The sequence below is a fragment of the Triticum dicoccoides genome, chromosome 3B (genome assembly GCF_002162155.2).
Source record: "Triticum dicoccoides isolate Atlit2015 ecotype Zavitan chromosome 3B, WEW_v2.0, whole genome shotgun sequence".
Classification (NCBI taxonomy): Eukaryota; Viridiplantae; Streptophyta; class Magnoliopsida; order Poales; family Poaceae; genus Triticum; species Triticum dicoccoides.
The window spans coordinates 801,009,958-801,035,890 of NC_041385.1; the positions used below are offsets into that span (position 1 = coordinate 801,009,958).

At 44.8% G+C, this 25,933-nt stretch overlaps 1 protein-coding gene and 2 pseudogenes across 1 annotated transcript; all 3 read right to left on the reverse strand.

Moving 5' to 3' along the window:
* Positions 1-826: 826 nt before the first annotated feature.
* On the reverse strand, positions 827-3,904 carry LOC119280086 (B3 domain-containing protein Os03g0619600-like). Its single transcript, XM_037561068.1, has 7 exons — positions 3,884-3,904; positions 3,056-3,145; positions 2,542-2,956; positions 2,277-2,464; positions 1,569-1,932; positions 1,249-1,472; positions 827-1,126 (listed from the first exon to the last, which is right to left on the reverse strand). The coding sequence occupies exons 1-7, from the start codon at positions 3,902-3,904 to the stop codon at positions 827-829; spliced, it is 1,602 nt and encodes a 533-aa protein (XP_037416965.1).
* Positions 3,905-5,089: 1,185 nt separating this feature from the next.
* LOC119282334 lies at positions 5,090-9,213 on the reverse strand (annotated as a pseudogene).
* Positions 9,214-13,831: 4,618 nt separating this feature from the next.
* Positions 13,832-15,500, reverse strand: LOC119278575 (annotated as a pseudogene).
* Between the last annotated feature and the right edge of the window lie 10,433 nt (positions 15,501-25,933).

A 25,933-nucleotide genomic window follows, 5' to 3' on the forward strand; every position in this document is an offset into this window, starting at 1 on the left:
ACCAGTACTAATGGGCATCACACCCTTTAGTCCCGGTTCGTGGCACCAACCGGGACTAAAAGTTCCAAACAAACCGGGACAAATGGCCCACGTGGCCCGGCCGGCCCCCTGGGCTCACGAACCGGGACTAATGGGCTAACCCGGTCTAGACCAAAGCCCTTTTTTCTACTAGTGACGGCTCATATGTTCAAGTTAAAATATAAGTTTTATTTATTATTTATTTTTGAACGGGAGAACACATTGCTGCCACCATGCAAGGCTCGCACGAACCATGACAGTCGGCAAAAACCACATGCAAAAAACTGTGCCTTCACTCCTTCAGGCATCAGCACTTCAGCAGTCAGCAACACAGTACGGTTATTCAACTTTGACCCATCTAAATCACTCCCAATTCCCAACTTTAGTTCTCACGGAAGTAAGAAACCACCAAGATAATTGTCTAACGATAAACAGGTAAGTTTCTTGCTCAATGCCTCCCTCATTTGGAGATAAGCTACATAGCTTTCGCTCAGAGAGTTGAAGATAATAGTACCAGTAGCATGCCTTCAGGCTAACATTTCTCACAGCGATTGATGTAAACCATCATCTTCAAAGATCAAACTTGAATCCCATAAAAAAACATGTTCACTCAAATCAACCTCAGAAGCACATAATAAGTTTCTCAAACTTGAACCATCCAAATTACTCTCAAATTGACAAAGTTCTCACGGAAGTAAGAAAAATACTAAGATAACGTCTCATGATAACGTTCCAAAGTAAGCCACATAGTTTTCCACCACCAGGGTTCAGGATCACCAGAGCAGCAGCATGCGATACATGCTTCAGGCTAACATTCCTTGCGGCGAATGATGTGGATCACCATAGTCAGAGGCTCCTTATTCGTTATCAGCTTGAAGAGACAGAGGTCACCCTCCCGCAGGCGGTTGTCGCGGGCGAAAAACGTCCATCCTTTGAGAATCCTCATCGCATGAGTTGTGTGTTGCATGCTGTGTTGCATCTTGGTAGGCCATGATCCACTCCTCCCCTCCCTATGAAGCACCAAACTGACCTGGCTACTCTTTCCACGATGATGGCCAGAAGCAGACTTCTGAACAAGATATCTGCCTGTGTATTGGTAGCCAAAGTGCTGTTTATATACATAAAAAGGGGCAAATGTTAGAATGACACAATTGCAAAGATATTTGGAAATTTGTTCCGATCTGAAGTGTACTGATAGGAAGCGACAGAAAATGTTTTCCATGAACTTACTAGGGTGGGAGTGTTACCGCCACCACCCCGATAGACATTGGACTTGCTCATGATAGCAACATACAAGGGTACTTCTGACTCGATTTCCTCAACTTTCTCCAACACTTTCTTCTCTTGTGCTCGAGTTAGGGAAGCTTTGTCTGCCAGCATGAAGCGAGGTTCGGAACCTCCCTCAGAATCATCAGAGACTCCATGCTCTTCATGTTCCCAAGAATACTCTTCACCTGGACAAGTCATCACACGAATCAGAGAAGTATAATGCAAAATGAAATGTGTCACATCCTAGCAGTGGCAAGATCTTTAGTGTCAAGCTGGCACACCATCAGTAGGTGGTTCCTCCATAGCACCTGCCATCTTTGTGCTTGTCCTTCCATGATTTGAGCCAACACCAGTTCTTGCACTAGGGGAATGATCAATGCCCGCTTTGTGAAGGAGATGGACAGTCATTGTGAATCTTTTCTCCTTAACAATTGTCATTGGTTCAAAGAGGCAGATATCGCCTTCTCTAATATGATTGTCAGGGACAAAGTTCCCTAATGAAAGGTTGCGGCGACCAGCGTCCGACGTTCCAGATGGCCTGATATGGAATTTGCACTTCCAACCCTTGTTTTTTCGAGGCAGCTGGAGTATGATATTTGTTCCTTCGCATGGCAAGTGCTTGCGTGCGTAATCTTTACATAGTACCTAATTGAAAAAGGGATAGAAAGTGACAGTGATAATGTTGAGCTATTTTATCCGGCAGCCTAAGTACTAAACAATTAAAACATTTGGATTGTCAGAAAGGCTGAATCGTACAATACACACAGTTTCAACTGATAAGGCAACAATAATACTGATTTAGACAATAATAATGCTGATTTAGTTATGTACTTCATCTGTATGCATGGTTTCAACTGTCTGAATAGATGCATTTTGTGCAAACATATCCTTTGGAGCAAGACCACCAACTTCCCTAAATAGAAAAGAAATTGTACATGGGTACAGAAAAAGAGCAGTTCATACAAAATGCAACGGTAAAATTTACGTACCAGAGTACCACTCTGCTCGACGTTGCTCTTCTTCATCTGTACAACAAGCACTGGGATTTCGGGTCGAATTTTCTTTACAAGTGCAAGAACTTTCGCCTTCTGTGCTTCTGTAAGATAGCACCGCCCTGAGAAGACACAATATTTTGAAAGCATCTGTTGATCATCCGACTCCACAGAATTGTCTTCTGCTGTAAAAAGAAGTTTCGACAGTAAGAGAAAATGTGGCGGAGAGAAGTAAAAGAATAATCTGAGTACACAACTTAACCTGAGAATTCCTCAGAAGAATAAGATACTGCAGGCATCTTTGCTGATTTTTTGTAGCAGTACAAGCTTTCCTTCTGGCTTCCACCTGAATCTGAACCTTCCCCTGCTGACGACTGAGTAACGCCATCTTGAGAACTGCTCGAATTATCAGCATAGCGACTGCACAAGGCTTTCTCCTTCCCATTGGAATCAAATATCGTAACCTCAAAGAGGGCATTACCGAGGTACCGAAACATCAAGGAATAGTTTTCTTCGATTTCATTTGCATCAAGAAATGCTGCCCACCCAAACTTGAGGATAATTCTATTCATATTCTCACTAACTCCAACATCATATATGATACCATCAGGGGCTTGCAGTTTGATGGTTCTCCAGATTTTGCCCCCAAGTTGACTAACAAACCAGTCTGGTAAGACCTGTAACAAGCAGCAATTGTGCAAAAAATGTTTGAGGCAACGAACAAACTCTACAAACATCAGACAACCACTGAACTAGGAAAGTTAGAAAGGGCTTACCAAACTATGCATAAAGTTTCCATTTATTTTTCTGATGAACTTTATCTTCCTCTCACAGCATTCGCAAGGGTTGCTCATCTTGGATACGTCCTGTTAAATGAATCACATACTATGTCAGGTGGCACATTCAAATTTCTGTTTGCGTAATTAGTAATACCGTAAAATCACTCAAGATTCATAACTATGCCCTAAAATCTTTTCAGAGTAAGGAGACGGTTTCTTTATTAAAAAATAAGAGCAGCAACAAAATGTTGTGAACACTATAAAACTAATGCTGACGTAAAAATCTGTTTTGATTACCATGTAAAAAGAAAGCAAAACAACACTGGAATAAAATTACAAATACTTGGCAGAAGAAGTACTGGCTTGATCTTTCCTATGAATGCGATAATAAGATCCCTTTGTTAGGTTACAAGGGGGCCGGGTAAATGCAGATCTAAATAAATCACTGATATCACTTATAATAGAAAGAAATAATCAGCTTCTGAAATTCCTATCATTGTACAACATCAAAGAATAACGTTCTTCTAAATTGTATGTGTGGAAGAAGAAAGGACATGACTAAAAAAACAAAGAGAGCAACTTGGCAGAAAAAGCCCTGTCCTGATCTTTCTGATGCATACAAGAATTTTCTAATTGAATCTATTGATCACTAGGCTCCATTTGTGATGTTACTAGGGAGATGAAATGCATATCTAAATTGATCAACGATATCTCTTTAAAAACCAAAAAACTAACTGATGGTTAACAACCATATAGACTCAGTTTCTGTCGTTGTATAGCATCACTGTTTATGAAGTTCAGCAGAAATAAGTAGAAATCAAAAACAGGAGAGTGCTGCTCCTCCATATGCAGATGTAGAAGAAGAAGAAAGAACGTGACTAAACTGCAAACAAAAAGAACAACTTGGAAGAAGAAGCATCCGTGGTGCTGAAGGGCAGAAAGCAGAACGTATCTATGGAATGCAAATCCGGGCTTACTTATGAAGGGGGCGTCCTGGCACTGGAAGGGCACACGCACACCAGAAGTACGTCATTTATTATGAAGGGGGCGTTCACTGCATGGTCAAGTCTTCTCATATGCCCAAGCCATAAATCTATTACAGTATACCCACGCTTCCCTAAATTAATGGCATGGTTAACCTCCTTAATTAATTACCATGATTTGACAAAAAACTAGAGAGACTATTTCCCAACAGTACAACTCCAATCAAAGAGGCAACACAGCATGCAGACTTCTCATATTCCCCAAAAATCAGTTTCCCTATAGCTGCTTTCTCAAAACTCGAAACTAGTTTACTCGCACATGGAAAATTTGCAAGGAAAATATTTCTTGCCTAATATTTTCTTGATAATTCTACTTCCTCATCAGAGTTTGAACCTGAAAACATCATGCCATATACTCCATGTTGGATTATTATTTTTCCGAAAAGGAGATTAAACCGCTGGCCTATGCATAAACCAATGCACGCCATTTATTCATTTATTCTAACTCATTCAGGAGATGTGTGTAGCTTTTGGTCCATATTAAGCAACTTAAAAAAAACGTACTGAATTCAGGAGTATCATTGTATAGCTTTGACATGTTTCATTGGTGCCATGCGAACTGAATAAATTATAACAGATATATCCAATGAGAAGGTCATCGGAATTCTTATTCTGAATACAACCAGTAGTAACCAGAAAGCAGCATGGTAAGAACCCATTAAGCTAGTAAAAATCACTGTGGACAAAGTGCTGACAATAGATGGGAAACCAAAGACATTCTCACGATGCAATACGGTAACACAACCACGAATTACCAACAGCTATAGTCCAGCGTCCAACTAACTAATTGAACATGCTATCTACGTGGATTCTCACATAACAGAGAAAAATATTATAGCTTCTCATATTCTCACATGTTAACAAAATCCCATTATCAACTAAAACACTGATAGTAGTACTAGATAATAATAATGTAGTAATAGAGTCAGTGTGTAATTTCTAATCACATACTCTGGCTACTGGGTCTGGGTGTCATACTGTCATTGCAGATTAGCTAGTATGGTTGGACCAAATCCCACTATGGCCGGCAGGAGTTGCGGAACAGTTTGAACAACCAGTATGCACTGCCTCAAATTCTGCAAGTGCACTCTAGTGTGCTGCAGAGAACCCACGTGCAAAAACAGTGCCCTCAAACAAGAGCAAGTTAGCAACACATCACAGGTTGTTCAAACTTGACCCACCCAACCATAACAAAGTTATCACAGAACTAAGCGTTTCATGCTCAACGGCTCCCTCGTTTGGAGGCGAGCCACAGTTTTCCACTCTCAGACTGACCCAGAGTTCAAGATCATCATAGTATCAGCATGCAAGCCATGCTTCAGGATAACATTACTAGTGGCGAACGATGTAGACCATCATCACCAGCAGCTCCTCGCTCTTCAGCAGCTTGAAGAGGCAGAGGTCCCCCTCCCGCAGCTTGTTGTCGCGGGCGAAAGATGGCCATCCTTTGAGAACCCTCGAGCCTCGCGAGCTATGCCGCAGCTTGGTACACCATGACCTACTCTTGCCCTCCCGCAGAAGCACCAACTCGACTCCTCTACGTTTTCCACAAGGATGGCCACCAGCAAACTTCTCAACAAGATACCTGGTTGCGTACTGCGAGCCAAAGCGCTGTTCATATACATAACAGAGGGCAAATGTTAGAATGACACAGATGCAGACACACGTGGAAATTCACTCCTATTTGTCATATCATTTTATCAAAGGATACGGATGCAATCCAGGAACTGATAGAAAGCAAAAGAAATGTTTCCTTGAACTTACTAGCATGGGATTGTTTTGGCTGCCACGCTGACAGACAGTGCTCTTGCTCATGATAGCAACATAAAAGGGTGGTTTGAACTTAATCTTCTTAACTTCCTTTAACAATTTCTTCCGCTGTGCTGGTGTTGGACAAGCTTTGTCTGACAGCATGAAGAGACGCCCAAAAGCTCCCTCGGAATCCTCAGAGACTTCATGCTCTTGACACAGACAAGTTTTCATATGAATCAGACATATATAATGTGAACCCGAGTGTGAGATATGCATCCTAGCAGTGGGAACAGCTTAGTGTCGTGCTGACTTACCATCGGTGTGTGGTTTGTCCTTAACGGCGCCCATCTTGGCCCTTTTCCCTCCATGATTTGAGCCAATGTCAGTTCTTCTACCAGGGGAGTGATCAATATTCACTTTGTCAAGGACATGGACTGTCACTATGAACCTTCTCTGCTTCACATTTGTCATTGGTTGAAAGAGGCAGATATCACCCTCTCTAATATGGTTGTCACAGGCAAAGTTGTACAAAAAGAGGTTGGCCGACCTGCATCAGATGTGCCAGATGGCCTGATGCGGAATGTGCATTTCCAATCCTTGTTCTTCCCAGGCAGCTGGAGTACGACAGTTGTATCTTCACATGGAAAGTGCTCGAGCGCATAATCCTTATGTATTATCTAATTGAAAAAAGGACAAAATGTGATTGTGATACTGTTATGCTTGTTATATCTGAGAGTTGAAGTAGTAAAGAGTTAACAAGCTAAGACTGGCACAACTCACAAGGCATGGATAATGTAGATTTAGCAATGCATATGCATTTCGTTGCAAATATATCAGTCAGAGTTTTGAGTTAGAACCAGAACACCGACTGACTTAAATAGTATCATAACAAGATAATGTGTTTAGGTACAGACAGTGAGCAATTTTCATACAAAATGCAGTTGGCAAAACTTACGTACCAGAGTAGCATGCCGTTTTACATTCGACTTCTTCATCTGTACAACTAGCACTGTGATTTTAGATTGAATTTTCTCTATAAGCGCATCTATTTTCAGCTTCTGTGCTTTTGTAAGATAGCACTGCGTTGATAAGACGTAGTTATTGGAAAGCGTCTGTAGATTAACTGACTCCACAGAATTGTCTACAAATAGACTGTCTTCTGCTGTAAAAATGTTTCAACAGTAAGAAAAGATGTGCTGGAGGGTAACTGAATAATCTGAGTACACAACTTAACCTGACAATTCCTCGGAAGAATAAGATCTTTCCTTCTGGGTTCCATCTGAATCGCATGGATTACTCATCTTGGATACGCCCTGTAAAACCAATCATATAGTATATCAGGTGAAATTTTTCAAAAGGTGTTTGCATAACTAATTTAATACCCTGAAATTATTCAACATCAGTATGATGCCCTCTTCCAAATGCAAAAGCAGAGCTCATGCCATTTGCGGTCCAAATGATGCCCTAAGACCTTTTGGTGGGATTTGATCATATGCCCAAATTTTGTTTGTAAGTCGATCTTAGGCCATTTTCCAATAGACTTTGTCAAACTTAAGAAAATTTGACTAACAACCAACCTAGAAATTCAATTAATTTGAAACGGGGAGAGTAATTGAAAAATATGAAATTACTCAAAGCATATGTATGTTGGATGTCTGCAAGTGACAGTTATGCAACTGGCAATTATGTGCCCCCTGGATATATGCAAAGTTGATACTTCAGGCATCTACATATGCACTGCCATACGATTCCTAATACATTCATTAGGTGTTTGTAAAAATAAATCTATTTAATTCAGGCATCTAATATCTACGCTGTGCATCATAGCTTGATTTTGACCGCATATATACACTTATAAACACTGCATCCTTGATTTGGGCATCAGCATAAATTGGACAGTGCACAACTTGCTAGAGGTGAAGAGTTTAGAGAACTGGGGTACCTGCTCCCCGTCGCCTTTCTCTGCCTCTGTCTGCGGTGGCACTTCCCCTTCCCCCTCTGCTCCCTGCTGTCCCAGAAGTCGAACCATGTACATGATGAGAAACTAGGCAAAGTATTTGAAAAAAATTGAAGTAATTGGAAACGGCATATAATAAAGAATGCAAAGAAAGGGGGGCAAGAAGATTCATGTCAAACTAAAGTGGGGTACTCTGTCCATAGAGGAAAAAATAACTGTCATGAATATGGCATAGAAAGAGAACAAATCACCACTACAGTACTGAAGAAGAGAAGACGCATGACTAAATTTCAAGCAAAGAGTGGAACATGGCAGAAGCTGGTTACCAAGGTGTTGCCACTGTCGCCGCTGTCGCCGCTGCTCCCACTTCCTGGAGAAATGCAATGAAGTCTTCTTTAACTTATTCTTAGAAGCTCTTTTTTTTTTGCAAATAAACTTATTCTTAGAAGCTACAACCGCCATATTGAGAGGAAAACAAAGAAGAGCAAGAAAAGCCACATACTAGCATCATTGTCGTTCTGGTAGTGCCTACGGCACATGCTCCCGTCAAACACCTTCACGGTGAGCATGGCGTGGGCGTGGCAGCAGTCATAGCTTAAGACGAGGAAGTACCCGAGCCGCAGATCATGAGCGCCGGCGAACTGCTCCCAGCCACGCCCCAGGTAAATGTGGCCGTCAGCGTCAAACACAACTTCCACGTCCCACAAGCGATGCCGGCGCCCGGCCTCCCGCAACTTCACTTCAAAGGGTTTACGGCTGTCAAACACCCTCGCGAACTTGCCTGGCAGCCACTGCGACGAAGATTAAGCAGTGGTTGAAAGCAAGTGTTCAAGTGGCCAAACAGATCAAAGATCAATGCATATAAATATATTAGATTGTGGGAGTAGGATGTATTTCGGTACTAGTTTCTTCAACGAATTTGAGAGCAATATCGTGAAGAACTCAAAAGCCATTAATGCCTTGGGAATACGAGAAGGTTTCCTGTGCTCATGAGAAATAAAACACTGATTAATAACCATAGAACAATCAGTTTCTGAAATTCCTATCAATGTACAACATGGCTATTTTCACATCAGTTTCTGAAATTCAGCAGAAATAAAAAGAAAGCAAAACAACTAATAAGATACAAAAACAAATACTGCTGCTCTATGCAGGCGTGGTAGAAGGAAAGAAATGACTAAATTGTAAACAAAGAGAGCAACTCGGCAGAAGAAACTGTGTCAACCATAAATTTCTGATGCATGAAATATTTCTATGAAATCAGTGATGGTTAAACACCATAGAACATTCAGTTTCTGAAACCTATCACTGTATAACCAGACTGATTTCTATATCCTACCAGACAATCAGCAGAGATAAAAGGAAACCAAAAAACAACGATAAAACTACAAAACAAATATTGATGTTCTATGCAGGCGTTGAAGAGTAAATAAATTGGAAACCTGAACAAGCTTCGCAGAAGAAGCTCACCACGGTGCTGAAGGCTGGAGAGCTGCAGCAGAATGTATCAAGGGAATGGTGGTTCGGTCTTAATCTGTGTAGTACTTATGAAGGAGCGTCCAGGTCAAAAGTAGTATAGTCATTTAAGCGTGCATTGCATGCAGACTTCTGATATTCCCAAGGCATTAATCTGAAGAGTCTCTCTCTTCTTCCCGAGATAGGTAGGAGTATTAATAACATTTCCATGTCATGGTCAACATTCTTAATTACCATGATTCATTTACCAAATTTTTTGGAGAGAGTAACTACCAACACCAACAGTACAGGTCAAATCAAAGAGAGAAAGATACTCCGGTGAATTTTACATCAGAGCTTGAACTATTTGCAAGTAAAAATGCAAGTAAAAATTTCTGGTCTATATTCTAAGTACATGTTGCTACGTTTACATCAGAGCTTGAACCTGAAACTTCATGCCATAAACTCAGATCAAAAAGGATATTTCAGGTGTCTTCTAACCCATTTCGGGGTTGTTGTTTTTTTTTTTTTTGAAAAAAGGGATAAACCGCTGACCTCTGCATGTATCAATGCACGCCATTTATTCATTTATTCTATCCCATTTCAGATGAGTTTGGCTGGAGCATGAAGCAATTTCAAAAGTAGTTCACTGTATATAGCTTTGACTTGTTTCATTGCTGCCATGCCAACATATAGGAAGAAAACGGTGCATCGGTTGATCCGGTCATCTGAACTCTGAATTATATATGCAACATTTAGTAACCAGCAAGCAGGATGGTAAGAGCCAATTCCAGAAGTTTACACTCCATTAAGCTAATGAAAACTATATGGACAAAGTGCTGACAGTAAATGTGAAAACAGCGACATTATCATGATATACTCATAGGGTAACACAACAGCTGCTATAATCCAGCGTCCAGCTGATTAACTGAACATGATATGCTGAATAGAATACAGAATGTTAAAAAAAAAAGTATGCTCACATCACATCAGAGGAAAATAGCATGATAAATTGTTATTGCTTCCCATATTCTCAAATGTTAAGCAATCCTAAGTAGTAAGTACTGCAATTGAAACATTGAGGAATTTTGGGTGTCACATACTCCTGCTACTGGATGTCGCTGACTCATGGTGATCAATCTGGAAAGGGGAAGATTCATTCCACTGGGCTAATGCAGCATCCAATCGAAGTATAGCAAGGATTCCACACAAACCCAATCTAACTTTGAGATAGCCAACCATGGGGTGAGCGGGGGAGGAAGAGAACAGAGGATCCCCGCGGCCGATGAATCTGAGGACGGCCCGCCGAGGGCTCCCGTGGTGAGCTTGGACCCGACCCGACGGAGGTGGGACAGACGGGCGCGTGCCCAGCATCTATCAGGCTGCAGGTCGAGGACACGCCCGGCGATGGGCGGCGGCGCTCCGAGCGGTGGGTGGCCCGATGGATTTAGTCGGCGAGGTGGTGGTGCGGCCGTGGCGATGAGAGCGTGGATGTAGGCGGCAGGCGGCGGCGACCAGAGCAGGAGCTCCGGGCGGTCGTGTGCAGCGTCCGGCGAGCGAGCCGCACGAAATGGGGTAAGAGGACGGCCCAAGTGCCAACGAATTTTTGATGCTTATGGGCTTGGGTGAGGTCCGGCGAGCGAGCCTGATAATGCGTGAGCCCCCCTTAAAATTTCGTGTTCAAATTGGTGTGTATCTTGTGATTTTTTTTTTACTCTTTGCATAGTCTAGAAAGCCTCCGGTGAAAAATAGGCTTCTAAACGCTCCATTCGAAAGAAAACTGCAACGCTCTCGCGCCCGCATCGCCCCCGCGGGCGGCCGGCCGCGCCCCGGTCCCTCTCCCCCAGCTCCCCCTCACTCCTCCCTCCCCGCCGCCATCATCTGCGCCCGCCACTGGGCTTGGCCCGGGCGGCGCTGGCGGCGGCGGCGGCCTTTCCCATCTCGGGTGCTCTCCGGCGCGGCTCGAGGGGTGTTCCTCGGCGGCGGTGGTCCGGCAGGGCATCCTGGCGCAGCATGGGAGATCGGCTGGACGGCGGCGGCGTCGTTGGCGGCAGGGTGGCGCGCGGCGCAGCTTGGCGGCGCCCGCTCGGCCCAGATCTACGTCCTTTGGGCCCCATCCGGGTCTGGGTGGGCCGATGGTGGGACGGATCTGCGGTGCGACTTTCGGGAGGCGAGGGAGCGACGTTGGGTGGTGGGGTGCTGGCGGCGCTTTTGCTGCCCTGCTGCAGCGTGGCCGGAGGGGCTTAGTGGGCCCGATTCGAGCCTGGCCGGGCCAAGGGTGCCCTGGTATGCCCTGCTGCCGCGTCCGGACGGTGACCGCGATGGTGCTGGAGGCACGGGCCTCCCGCACGAACCGTGGTGGAGGTGGTTCTTTACCGCACGGCTACGGTGCTGCTGCTCCCGACGCCCGACGCTTCTCTCCTAGTCCTCTTGGCCTCGTTGTGGTGATCTCAGTGATGCGGCGTGGGTGGCGCCGCGACCGTAATGGCGCATGTTGGTGGGCGGCGAGTTGGCTGGTTGGCTCCGGCCTGGTTGGTCGGTGTGGTATGTAGTATGGGAGAAATCCTTGCCGGGTCTTCTGGCTCCGATGCGGCGACGCCTGAGGGTGCCGCCAGTCCTTCCTGAAGGGTGTCGGTAGTATCCATCCCTACTCCCCTCCGTGTGCCGGGGGAAACCCTAGGACCCGTCTGGGCAGCAGCGTTGTCGGCGCCGCATTCCTTCTTGGAGGTGCTGCTTGGTACGCGGCGGATCGAAGCCTTGTATCGTGGTGGGTCGGTTCTGGAGGGCGCTGTGGTGGCGGGTCATCCTCGCTTTGTCGAGCTGCCGTTGTTGGCATTTGTTTCCTTTTCCTTTTTCCCTTTGGGCTTGTTGTGCTGCTCGCCCCAGCATTGTCTATGTAATCGGTGTTGGTTGCTTTGAAATACAAAGCGGGGAAACTCTTTTTCTGTAAAATTTCGTGTTCACTTCTGGGAGTTTTTGGGTTTTGAACTTTTAAGGTACCAGTCACCTTTCCCTCGCTCGCTCCTCCCGGGTCACCCCACGCGTGACCGGGAGGAAACCCTAGACACCGCCGGCGGGGTCCCCCGCCCTTTCCTCCTCCACCTCGCCGCCGCCAGAGGGCACGGCTAGGCGAAGCCTGGTTGACGCCGGCGCCGGCAGGGAGATCTCACCCCTCTGCTCGGCGGGCTCGGTGCGGGCCAAGGCGGCTGGACCGGGGTGTCGCGCTAGCGACGGGCACGGCAGCATGGTGGCGCGCTGGTTTCGATCGACGACGGCGTGGCTGCGGCGTGGCGGGCGGCGTGCTGGGGGTCCGCGCCTGGGGACTGGTTCTGGTCGCGGCTCCGCCAGATCTGGCCCTCCGGGCGGCGCTGGTCACGGGCGGCGGCCCCTGCCTCGCCTTCCGGCTGGTGGGGATGGCACCGTGACGGTGGTGGTCGACCCTCTCTCGCTTGCTGCTCAGCTGGGGGTGTTGGCGGACTGTGGCGACCTGTTGGTGGACGTTGGCGGCTCGGCGGGTGCCGTTTGCTGGCCGGTGGTGGTGTGGTGCACCCGGGAGGGAGGCAGAGGCCTCTTGGTCCCTGCCCCTGGTGGTGCGGTACGGTGGCTGCGGCGAGGACGAGGCCGGCGGCTGCGGCGTGGACGAGGCCGGCACCTGAGGAGAGGTCGAGGCCGGCGGCTGCGGCGAGGTTGAGGCCCGCGGCTGCTAGCAACCCTCTCCCCTGCCTGGATGTGGCCGGCTGGGCCGTCTTCCCGCCAAGGGTTCGTTTTGGGTTGAAGGGAGTCCCTTTACCTCTCATCGGTCGGTTCCATCCCTTTGCTGTCGTGGTGGTTGCGGAGGGGTCATGGATGCCGGGGCGGCGGCCTCGTTGGTGGTAGTCACGCTGCTTGTGAGCGAGGTGCGCGACTCAGGTGTGGGCTGATTGCTATGGCCGCTCGGGCGGCGTGGCGGCCGGTGCTTCGGCGAGCGGTGGCGTTCCGAAGGTGGAGCGTGCGTGCCAGGGGTGATCCCTTGCTCGGCTTCGGTCGGGCCGACGACGGCGGCGTCCGTGGGCGTCGTCTCCTTCCAGAAGGCGTCGTCGTGGCTACTCTCCCCCTTTGAATGATCCAGGTGAAAGCCATGATCCTTTGGATCCGGTGGCGACGGCACTCCAGTGTCGTTCCCCTTCTTGAAGGCGCCGTCTTGGAGGCCTACATTCGCTGAGCTTAGCCTCGTCTCTCTGTGACATTCTGTCATGGTGGACTTCTCCGACTACTTCAAGCTCAGCCCTTGTTGCTCATTTGTTGTATGTTGAGAGTGTTGGGGTGTTGTGGCTGTTCCTGTACTTGCTGTATCCAGCCTTGGGTGTGTTGTGTGGTGTTGTGGTGTGGTGTTGTGTGGTTATCGTTGTTGGTTTCGGTGATCGTTGCTTTATAATATAAAGCGGGGGAAACCCTTTTTCGGTAAAGAGTGAAAATGAAGTGAGAACAATGTATACACATGGTGTGATGATATGGTCTTTGGAGATGGATGTAGAGATAGAGAAGAGATTAGGCAGAGAAGATGTTTGCCTGGCCATTGCTGCATGATTGATTTCGTACTATTTTTTATTCTCTCTGCGAGGATATTATTTTGTTAGAAAATTTACATGCATCAATCTAGTGTCCACCGAACCCATGCGAGTTGGTGTGGTTGGCCGTGCGAAATTGATGGGGTACACGGGCGTTTTGTTGGGGTAGAAGAGCCCAAAGTGCCTCTCTGTCTCCGCCCCGGGCTTCTGGTTCTCGTTGAACATGGCGAACACGTACGCCTCCATGGGCCCAGGCTTCTTGGGCGTGCCGTGCGCCACGTGGTTGATGAGGCCCTGGTTGTACGCCCGCGCGTTCTCCGGCGTCGCCCCGAGCCCACCGGCGGACGGCCACCCGCTCTCCGACACCACCACCCTCACGCCCGGCGCCCCGGCCTTCTCCAGCGCGGCGTACATGGCGTCGACCATGGCGCTGAAGAGGTTCGTGTAGACGAGCCCGGTGCGGGCGTCCCTCACGGGCGTCGCGCCCGGCTGGAACGTCGCGTAGTTGAGTTTGATGTCCCTCGGGTTGCTGCTGTAGGCGAAGTACGGGTAGACGTTGGCGAGCAGCGGCGCGCTGGTGCTGGCCAGGTTCCGGGCGATGTCGACCATGTATGGGTGAGCGAACACGGCGGCGGAGGGTGGGTAGGAGTTACTGAGCACGTCGAACCTCACCGCCGTGGACACCTTGATGGCGTCGCCGACATCGGCTGCTGCCAGGGCCTTGTTGAGGTTCCGCATGGCTGCGAGGATGCGCTGCGCGGTGCCGCCCGTGACCTCGTTGCCGACGGCGATGTACCGGATGGTTACCCCAGCGCTGTGGTAGGGCTTTACGTGGGCCTGCACCCAGGAGGTGGCGGCGGAGAGGCTGCCGGCGAGGGCGGCGACGTCGTTATTGGTGGTGCCGAGCATGAGGCTGATGCCGGAGCCGCGGAGCGCGTCGAGCGCCTGGAGCTGGACGGAGTAGATGCGCATGTTGGTGATGCCCTTGGACCTGTAGAGCTGCACCACTTCTCTCGGCGGTGGGAGGTTGTTTGCGATGATGCCGTAGCACACGCCGATGGATTGCACGCCTGCACCGTATAATAATTTATCAAGGGAAATTAATATCCAGACAAAAATGGCTATAATCCACTGTACATTAAGCACAATATTGACCAAAAGTTCCCCTCCCATACATTGGTCGATGTCACAATACTTTCGATGGAACTCTTCGTGTGGATATGAAACCTTTAATTTGTTTTTCGCGGGATGTGGCTATGAAACTTTTTTTCCGTGGATATAGTTATGAAACCTTAACGGTATCAATATACACCTTAACGGTATCAATATACATATCCGACAATTTTATCATTGCTTTGATAGTAGAACCCAACAAAAATGTACGGATCATATATTAAAAACAGTACGAACATACAATTGCTTTACAAACACGGTCTGCTTTATAGAAGATAAAATATAAGTAGAACCCGGAAAGAAGGGGTCATTTAAATCAAAATTCAGTAACACATACATACAGAGACATCTAAGCACATGTACATACAAAACCACCTATATACAAACACATACCTGAAGGAAGGGAAGCGAGGAAGACTCCGGCAAGCAAAGCCACTGCAAACACAGCAGAAAAGCCTCCCATGCTCGGCATCGTATTCGACATCCCCGATTGACTCTGCTCTCTCCTCCAACAATGCAATGTACTATTGGTGCATATCACAAACCGGCTTGGGCAACCATGTATTTATACTCATTACTAAATGCGTGCGTGCCATGCACGCTAATATTAGGCAGTATATTAATTGCATGCATATCTTAGGTAGGATATTATTTGATATAGGTTGGAGCTAATATTTGATATGGTATTAATGCACACTAAATATTTTAAGCGCTCACAATTGAAGCAGATTGAGTCGTTGAATTGGCCTGCTTTGATGGCCGACTTTAGTTGAATCTGCCCGTTTGGGCTTTTTATATTGGTATATAGATATATAGATATATAGATATATAGATATAGATATTGATATATAGATGTATACATATAGATATAGATATATAGATATGCAGATATAGATATAGATTCTCGGTGTGTGAAATTACAAAAGTGCACACTAACACTAGTGCAAGGGCGCCATATTATAAAGGTCAGATTTGTAATTGCTTCTTGGCAGGCTCCTCTCCTATTCTTGGCAGGCTCCTGTCCATTGGTATCTATATAATGTCAACATATTTGCTCATTCATCATAGTCAAATCCTCTTCTCTGGCATATAAATGTAGTGAAAATAAATTTTCACGATTGGATTTGTAATTGTTTCTTAGCAGGCTCTTCCCCCATTCATGTACACTTGATCAGCCTATCTTCCTGACGGCATGACCGTTCTACATTAATGGAAGAAAAATGACAAATAGCTGCACTACATTCATATACGCCCCTGAGTTATTGTTGACATATTTGTTCTTTGATCATAGTCATATCTCTTCTTTAGAATATAAATGTAGGGTAAACATATGTTGCAAATTTTGAGACCGACAACTCAGTAGAAAATTGAATACAGGCATTATCTGGGCCCTACCATTGCACTACTATATCTTAAGCTATATCATATACATAATTTGTGTGTTTTGATACCAATGGACTATATCTTAGATTTGTATCTAAAAGTACCCTCACTTAATATGTTTGTGAGAGAAAAGCATTAGTTTTCTTGGTTTTAGTGCTAAGAGACATCTCTAGATTAAGATAAAAATAGTACTTTCTTTCCTCATTAAACATGGTGCCATATCAGATTTGTACCTATGAGGCATGCTTTAGATATAGTACACCTTGGATCATTGTGACTATTCTTATGTCTCTCCCAATGCATAATTTCTTAGCGCATTATCGTAGGAGCTACATGAGTTTTTTTTTTTTGCGGGTGAAAGGAGCTACAGGAGTTAAAGAGACAACTACCATAATACATTTTCTCAGGGGTTGTATCTAAATTTAATGGTTTGAGGCTCATGCATACATGTGATTGAGCTAGCAATGTTTTTTTGCCTATGGCCACGTGCAAGGGTTGTATCTTAGCCAAGCTACAACCTTCTTAATCCCTCCTTTCCGGTTTATAAGGCTCAATTCAAAAATCTCACCAACCAAGATAGATGGTGAGTGGTGAATACTTTTTGTAGTTTGCAAAAGCATCTAATTAATGCTCTTGTTTTTCTTAAAAAATTATGTTTATCAATGCATTAATTGCAATGCATGCATGCATAAAGTACATGCATTGGTCAATTTTCTCTCAATACTTGCATGCAATGATTTAATGCACCTTGAAATCTGAACATGTGATGAAAAACAACTAAATTGAGCCTTATAAAATGGAAAAACTAAAATTTTGAGATAATCCCTATAAACCGGAAAGGAGGGAGTATCTCTCTTCATTAACTATTATGCCATATCACCAAAATACATACGAAATTGTACTAGTAAGAAAGTTGCATTGCGAGAGCCCTTACCCCCTCCATTCGGGTGGGTTGGTTCCTATGCAGTGCAATGCGACCAAGACAGGACTTTAGTGTGGTGATTAATCTCAACGAAATCGGTGTGTTAATTGCGGAGGATTGCATGCACCGGGTGAAAGAGGGGAGTTAATTCCGCAAGGATTGCATGCACTGGTAAGCCTTTTTTGTGGATGAGGAATACGGGAGTTAAATTGCAGAGGTTAATTTGCCAATTACACTTGGCCAATGTTTTCGCCATGTTGGTGCCTGAAAAATCACTTGTAGAATATCTGCCTAATCCCCACCTATCGGGACATATTATTTGTCCAGTTTGGTGCAGGTGATAAATGGCGTTATAGATCGACTATTAGCTGAATGACAATGTCATCACTCATGGGTCACCACATGCCAGGCACATTCACCCATGCTCTGAATGACAATACTTCTATTCTTGCTGGTTAGCAACTAGTTAATGCACACCCTCGTTCGTTGGCTCACCGCAGTGGGACTTCCTAGTCATCGTTCTGATAGTGTGGGCGCCCTATTGTGGTTCCATTAATGCATCTCCGCCGTAATATTTTGCTTGGTTTAGAGGCGTTGATTCCCTCTTCGATGATTTTTTCCAAGGAAATTACAATTCATCAAAGGAGAAGTTCTTCAGTTGGCTCCTCTCCCAGCCTATTATCAATGTGTTGTGATGTGAGTCTCACTCGCCTCTGCAGTGACCCAGTCTAGATTTATGAGTTACCCCACACAAGTGTTTTCTCTAATTTGTACCCCCCCCCCGCCATATGTTGTAAAATCATGGATTTTTGCTAATTTGTTTTTTGACATACCACTGCTTATATTATTAGCATGTTGGCACCAAAAAATCCCAAATAACCTTCCAACCTAGGGTATAAAAAGCTTCCCTAAAAGTTGAAATAATAACCATAAGCTTGACAAGTGTGCAACAAGCCAACAAATAACATGTGCATCTTCATATGCCTTCAATTGGAGGAAGAAAGTGTTGCCAAAACACTCTAGGAATGATCCATGTGTCATCATCACCTACTAACAAGATTCTTCACACCGGTGAATCCTGACAAAGAAGAAGATAATGCAAAGAAGAAGGAGCGAACAACATGCACCATCTTCAAACCACCTTGCCAATCTCAAAAGCACAAGGACTCAAAGTTTGAAGAAGAAACTGGCAGAAAATGCAAGGGGTTTATATGAATAAAAAATATAAATATATCTCGATATGTTAGCAAAGAACCATACTTTAAATCCCGATAGCATGCTACCGTGGGGGGAGGCTAGATAGAACGAGAACAGGACAATAGGGGAGGTTATTTTCATGGGCACTTCTAGGACAAGACAATGCAAAGCCGACACCTAGAAGGATTGTGGCGGTGACCGAGAGGAGGGAGACGATAAGAAAGCCTTGCCAGAGCCTCAAATCGAACAAGGGGCACCCAAGGTGAGCTATGCTACTACTAGGCTATACTATAGGGTGGGTCCCTCGCCCTACTCATTGTTGGTGAGGCTGAAAGGAGAGGGAGGATCCGGTGGAAGCTTGAAAGGGATGGCTCTTGAGAGAGAGCCACATGGAGAGAACGAGAGGCCGGTGCTTCACTATGACTGAGATTTTTTTAAACAATAGTGAATGTTGGCTTTTGGCCACTTTCATTGAAATTTTGATGGGGAATTCAAAAAAGGGGGGATTTTGGGTTTGTTAGTAAACTATAACTAAAATCTAACATATAAGTTCCAATAATGACATATCATCTCTGCTCATGAGCTTGTATTCATGAAGCAAAAAAATTCAATAATGACTAAGAAAGTAGCCAAGACCAATACTATTGACTATACACCATTCAAATTTAGTGTTTACACATGCCTTTCAACTAATGAGAGTTTTCCTTTCATTTCCTTTGATTCATTTCATATTCTTTCTTTTTCATTTGCGGGGATTATTGATTACATATTTACAAGGATGATTGATTCCATATTTGAGGCACATGGTTACATAAATCTTTTAGCATGCATTACCTTGTGGACTAACTATACAGTTGTGTATCATGCATTACCTTTCTGAACCGGCTATGGAATGTGAAGGTTAGCGCATCTCCAACTGGACACCCAAACCGTCGGCAACCATCCGGAACGCGCGGTCCAGATGTGTTTTTCCATCCAACGGGTCCTGTACCGATCTCCCTACTGGCCCAGACGTATTTTTTCCCACAAATTGGAAACAAAGTGGGGGGGGGGGCTTTTCAGGCGATGCACATCACACGTCCTCCTTCCCAACCCTATTCTTCTCGTCGAGCCCCTTCTTCTCTTTGAGCCTTTCCTCTCTGACAAGGTCGAAGTATTGGTTCTTTGCAGTGATAGTTCTTCGGCAGGCGGCGCACGGATTATTCTCCATCCCCGCTGCCTGATTACTTCCTTTGGTGATCTGGAAATGAAGTAGAAAGGATTCTCGCCTTTTCCCCAGAGGTGACCCTAACTCACTGAACCCACAAGAGGATGATCCCCTTGAAGCCAGGGTCTCAAGCAAGCTTTTGCTAAAGAAATAATTCCATCTTTTGACCGGATATAAATAAAACAATTGAAGGAGAACACTTATAATAAAAAATAGGCACGGGTATGAGGTCTTAATTCTTACAACCATATATTTGTGTTGAGACCAAATATGATCTTAGTTTGTGCGTTGGAAGTCACCCATCGAGAAGCGCTTGTTACAAACTGAAGTGGGGGATGTTGACCAGCACGCGTTTTGCATCAACAGTTAGTTATCCATCCGAAGGCCCTATCCGTCTCGCTGGGTTGCCTCGATAATTAATATTGCAATAATAAGACAAAAGCATTGGGAATTTAATGAGTACACCTCTTAAATCCCCAGTGATAGGATCTGTGTTGCCGTATTAAACCTTTTTGTCATTGGTGTTCAGAATAACACTTCACGGTCTCCCTACCCTTAGCCTCTCCGTCGCTCACTCTACATGATCCTGAGTACCTATGAAGAATGCGAACGAGACAAGAGACATCTACGGAACAATTTTTTTTCACACATACAAGGCGTTAATTCAATGCCCTTCCAGTGATCCCCACAACTACATCGGGTTGCAAGGCTCTTGCCTCAACCCATACCTTACTCTCACACATAGAGATCAGATCACACAAAGAACACATCACGAAGGTACATTGATTGGTAATATGTCTTACAATGGATATCGTCTGAGATGCACGATTACAAGTATGACTAGAAAAGCACTAGTAGAAAAAGGGCTATTTGTCCCGGTTCCCGAATCGGGACTAAAGGGTCGGTACTAAATCCCTACACCTTTAGTCCCGGATCATCCAGGAACCGGGACAGATGGGGCTCCATGTGGCCGCTGCCGCTTGCCCATGCAGGGGGACCTTTTGTCCTGGTTGGTGCCACCAGCCGGGACCAAAAGGCTTCCACGCGTCAGCAGTTCTGGGGCTGCATTTTTTGTTTTTTCTGAAGGGGGGGTGGGGGTGGGGGTTTTGTAGGGTTAATTTAGGGGTTTCATATATTGTGTTAGCTAGCTAATAGAGAGAAGTGGCCTCTCTTATCTCCGTGCTTGGTCGACGCTACGTATAGAGAGGACTCGACACGCTAGCTAGCTAGTAAGCAAATGAAGGAAACTATCAAGTACAAAAGATCGTCATGAACATATAAAAAGAGAAGTGATCAACCTCTCCTTCTCCGAGAGATTGGTCGAACAACAAGTTTTCGTATATCTTACCGACGCTACTGACTATACAATGTGTAAGATCTCTTACAATACCCTAATATATGAACTCAACTTCCACATGCATCGTGGTATTCTCCGGCTTTATTGATGATGTGGTCAAGAAAGAATCCAGCCAATTCCTCTTGAATTGCTCGCATGCGATCTTGTGGTAGGAGTTCATCCCGCATCTGCCACATCTAATTTCAAGAAGGGGGTCAATACATATATATGAATGAAACTGAACAGAAACGATTGTAATAAAATAAACTTTTGAATATTTTTGCTTACGCACTTCCTATTGTCTTTTAGAGTAGTCCCGCCTATTCTTGGTCGTCACGTTGTAGATGAACTCGCAGACGTAGTATCCAGAGTAATTATTCCCGGCTTCCTGCCACAAGAACTTTACGAGAAATAGAGGCCAATCAAACTGATAATGAAGCATTATAAATGGCATTGATGAAAGCAGCGAGATTCAACGGGAGATGCGCGGAACTAGCTAGCTAGTAGTACTTACTTTCAGGTAATTCCATCACAGATCCCGCGACACTTCCGGAACTTGTGCGGTGAATACTTTCCAAACCCAATGAGACAAAGAAAACAATTACTTGATATCATGAAATGAATAAAGTTGCCAATATGGTGCGATAATGATCGATTCAACTTACTTCTCAAGCATTTTAGACATGTCCGCATAGTCCTTGGGATCTTTTCGTCTCGAGTCTAAGATGTTTACAAGTCCCTGCTCTAGCTTAATCTCTAGGAGAATATAGTGGAAACTGCACACGCATGCATAACTCATCAATTACATTAATTACTATAAACTCGAGTAATAATTAAGGGAAACCTAATATGCACAAGACAATAACACTCACTTGAAGTTGTAAGGAAAGAGTATTGTATCTTTGTTTTGATTTATTACCAACAATCATAGCAAGTTTTCCTCGGTTTCTTTGGCATGAAATGTAGCCGTAAATTGACCTATGAGATTTGTGTTAATGAACCCAATATCATACATTTCATCTTTTCTGCATTCGACGATCTTCAATCTGCATAATATAGTGAGGATAATTATATATACATGCAATGAAAGAGCCGAGCTATATATAGAGACTTAATGACAGAGGTAGTACTTACAGACAGTAGCAAGTGACCGTTAATTTATCGAAGGCCTTTTGATTGAAAAATTGGAAGAACTCCACAAATGGAACAGACAACTCCTCAATTCCAACGAGGTCGTGCTGATCCTCTTTTAACTTTCAGCATCAAAGTATCGATTTTTTTTCTCCACAGACTTTCTGCAGATTTCCATGTACCAATCATGGAATCTTCGCATCATCGTTGTTAGAGTAGTTCCATCTTTGAAGAGAGGCTTCCCGTACTCGTATTTGAATACGTCCACCTCCATTATCTCAAAATGTGCATCGTCGTCGTGCATGTAATTTGCAGGATTGGTACCGGGTAAGATCCCCGGATGATTAGCGACGATATCACCAGACACCTTGAGCGTGGGGCACGATTGGTTCGCTTGTTCGCCGAGCTGGGGAATTGTTTTCCCACTTCTTAGCTCTTGTAACCTTTTGTCACTGCAAGTACTTCCCGACCGCTTCGCTTCCTTATATGTCCTTTCAGTAATGCGCTCATAGTTGGTTAGCGGCGGAGACGGTGGTGGTCGCTGCAGGGCATCAAACTGCGCTTTGCTTTCACCCGATCTATCTTCTCCTCCGGAGGTTTATGTCTCTTAGCTCTTTACGTTTCGAAAGTCCTTCACTTGGGCTTGACAGATATCCATGTTTTCCTGTTCGGTCATCTCGTATGGTAACTTCTCTAGAGACTTGAGAGATGGACCAAATCTGTATTGCCTCCCGCCTCTGGCTGTACTGCTAGATGCGGGAGCAGGCCGAGCGGCTGTGGCTATCTTCTTTTGTTGCTTACGAGGTGGAGGAGAAGTACTATGACGCGCCGAAGCAGCCGGAGTGGCGGCGGGTCTCTTCCGCCCTTGCTAATAAGGCAGAGAAGAAGGATGCTGGCTGGTCGGGCGCACCGGCGTAGGCGGAGAAGGAGGCGGAGTGCTGATACGTCTCCAACGTATCTATAATTTTTGATTCCTCCATGCTACTTTATCTACTGTTTTAGGCAATATTGGGCTTTATTATCCACTTTTATATTATTTTTGGGACTAACCTATTAACCGGAGGCCCAGCCCAGATTTGCTGTTTTATGCCTATTTCAGTGTTTCGAGGAAAAGGAATATCAGACGGAGTCAAAACGGAACGAAATCAACTAAAGAAGTTATTTTTGGAAGGGAAGCAACCCAGGGAACTTGGAGTGCACGTCAGGGAAGATACGGGCTGCCCACGAGGGTGGGGGGGCGCCCCCCTAGGCGCGCCCCCCTGCCTCGTGGGGCCCCCATAGCTCCTTCGACGTACCCCCTGCACCCATATATACCTACTTACCCTAAAACTTCCAGAACAGAAGATAGATCGGAAGTTCCACCGCCGCAAGCCTCTGTAGCCACCAAAAACCAATCGGGACCCTATTTCGGCACCCTACCGGAGGGGGATCCCATCACTGGAGGCCATCTTCATCATCTCGGCGCTATCCATGACGAGGAGGGAGTAGTTCACCCTCGGGGCTGAGGGTATGTACCAGTAGCTATGTGTTTGATCTCTCTCTCTCTCTCGTGTTCTCTCTTGTGTTCCTCTATGGCACGATCTTGATGTATCCTGACCTTTGCTATTGTAGTTGGATCTTATGATGTTTCTCCCCCTCTACTCTCTTGTGATGAATTGAGTTTCCCCTTTGAAGTTATCTTATCGGATTGAGTCTTTTATGAACACTTGATGTATGTCTTGCCGTGCTTATCTGTGGTGACAATGGGATATCATGTGCCACTTGATGTATGTTTTAGTGACCAACTTGCAGGTTCCACCCATGAACCTATGCATAGGGGTTGGCACACATTCTTGACTCTCCGGTAGAAATTTTGGGGCGCTCTTTGAAGTACTTTTATGTTGGTTGGATGAATCTGAGATTGTGTGTTGCATATCGTATAATCATGCCCACAGATACTTGAGGTGACAATGGAGTATCTAGGTGACATTAGGGTTTTGGTTGATTTGTGTCTTAAGGTGTTATTCTAGTATGAACTCTATGATGGATTGAGCGGAAAGAATAGCTTTGTGTTATTTTACTACGAACTCTTGAATAGATAGAACAGAAAGGATAACTTTGAGGTGGTTTAGTACCCTACGATAATCTCTACGTTTGTTCTCCGCTATTAGTGGCTTTGGAGTGACTCTTTGTTGCATGTTGAGGGCTTGTTATATGATCTATCTATGTTATTATTGTTGAGAGAACTTGCACTAGCGAAAGTATGAACCCTAGGCCTTGTTTCCTATCATTGCAATACCGTTTACGCTCACTTTTATTGCTCGCTACCTTGCTGTTTTTGTAATTTCAGATTACAATTACCTTTATCTACCATCTATTTTGCACTTGTATCTTCATCTCTTCGCCGAACTAGTGCACCTATACAATTTACCATTGTATTGGGTGTGTTGGGGACACAAGAGACTCTATTATTTGGTTGCAGGGTTGCTTGAGAGAGACCATCTTCATCCTACGCCTACTACGGATTGATAAACCTTAGGTCATCCACTTGAGGGAAATTTGCTACTGTCCTACAAACCTATGCACTTGCATGCCCAACAAAGTCTACAACAAGAAGGTTGTGTAGTAGACATCAAGCTCTTTTCGGGCGCCGTTGCCGGGGAGGTGAGTGCTTGAAGGTATATCTTTAGATCTTGCAATCGAATCTTTTTGTTTCTTGTTTTAGCACTAGTTTAGTTTATAAAAAAAACTACAAAAAAATGGAGTTGAGTTTGTCTCATACGCTTCACCTTTTTAATATCTTTCGTGAGTATGATGGGAAGGATAATTGTGCTCAAGTACTAGAAGAAGAATTACATAGAATTCTTGGCATAGAATATGTGAATGATGAGCATGATTGCAATGTTGTTAGTATGAATTCCCTGAATATCCATGATGCTAATGATATGCAAAGCCACAAGCTTGGGGAAGCTATGTTTCACGAAGATGATATTTTTTGTCCCCCAAGCTTTGATGAGCAAATTTACTATGATGAAAGCATGCCTCCTATCTATGATGATTATTGTGATGACACATACGCTATAAAGAATAATGATAACCATGAAACTTGGCATCTTGATCTTAATTTTCAATCATATGATAGTTATTTTGTTGAGTTTGCTCCCACTACTATTCATGAGAAGAATTTTGCTTATGTGGAGAGTAGTAAATTTTCTATGCTTGTAGATCATGAAAAGAATGCTTTAGGTGATGTTTATATTGTTGAATTCATTCATGATGCTACTGAAAATTATTATGAGAGAGGAACATATGCTTGTGGGAATTGTAATAATGTCAAGTTTCCTCTCTATGTGCTTAAAGTTTTGAAGCTATGCTTGTTGTGCTTTCCTATGCTAGTTGATTATTGTTCCCATAAGTTGTTTGCTCACAAAATCCCTATGCATAGGAAGTGGGTTAGGCTTAAATGTGCTAGTCATATGCTTCATGATTCTCCCGTTATGTTTCAATTCTTATCCTTTTTGTGAGCATCATTTTCATCATCATGCCTAGCTAAAAAGGCATTAAAGAAAAGCGCTTGTTGGGAGACAACCCAATATTTATCCTTACTGTTTTTGTGTGTCCACATGATTATGCTACTGTACTAATCATGTTTTATAGCTTTTGTTTCAATAAAGTGCCAAGTAGAACCTTTGGAAAGACTTGAGTGAAGTTTATGTGATCTTGCTGTGAAAAACATAAACTTTAGCTCTCACGAGATTAGCTGCCAGTTTATACTGGAGAGTGATTTTAGGTT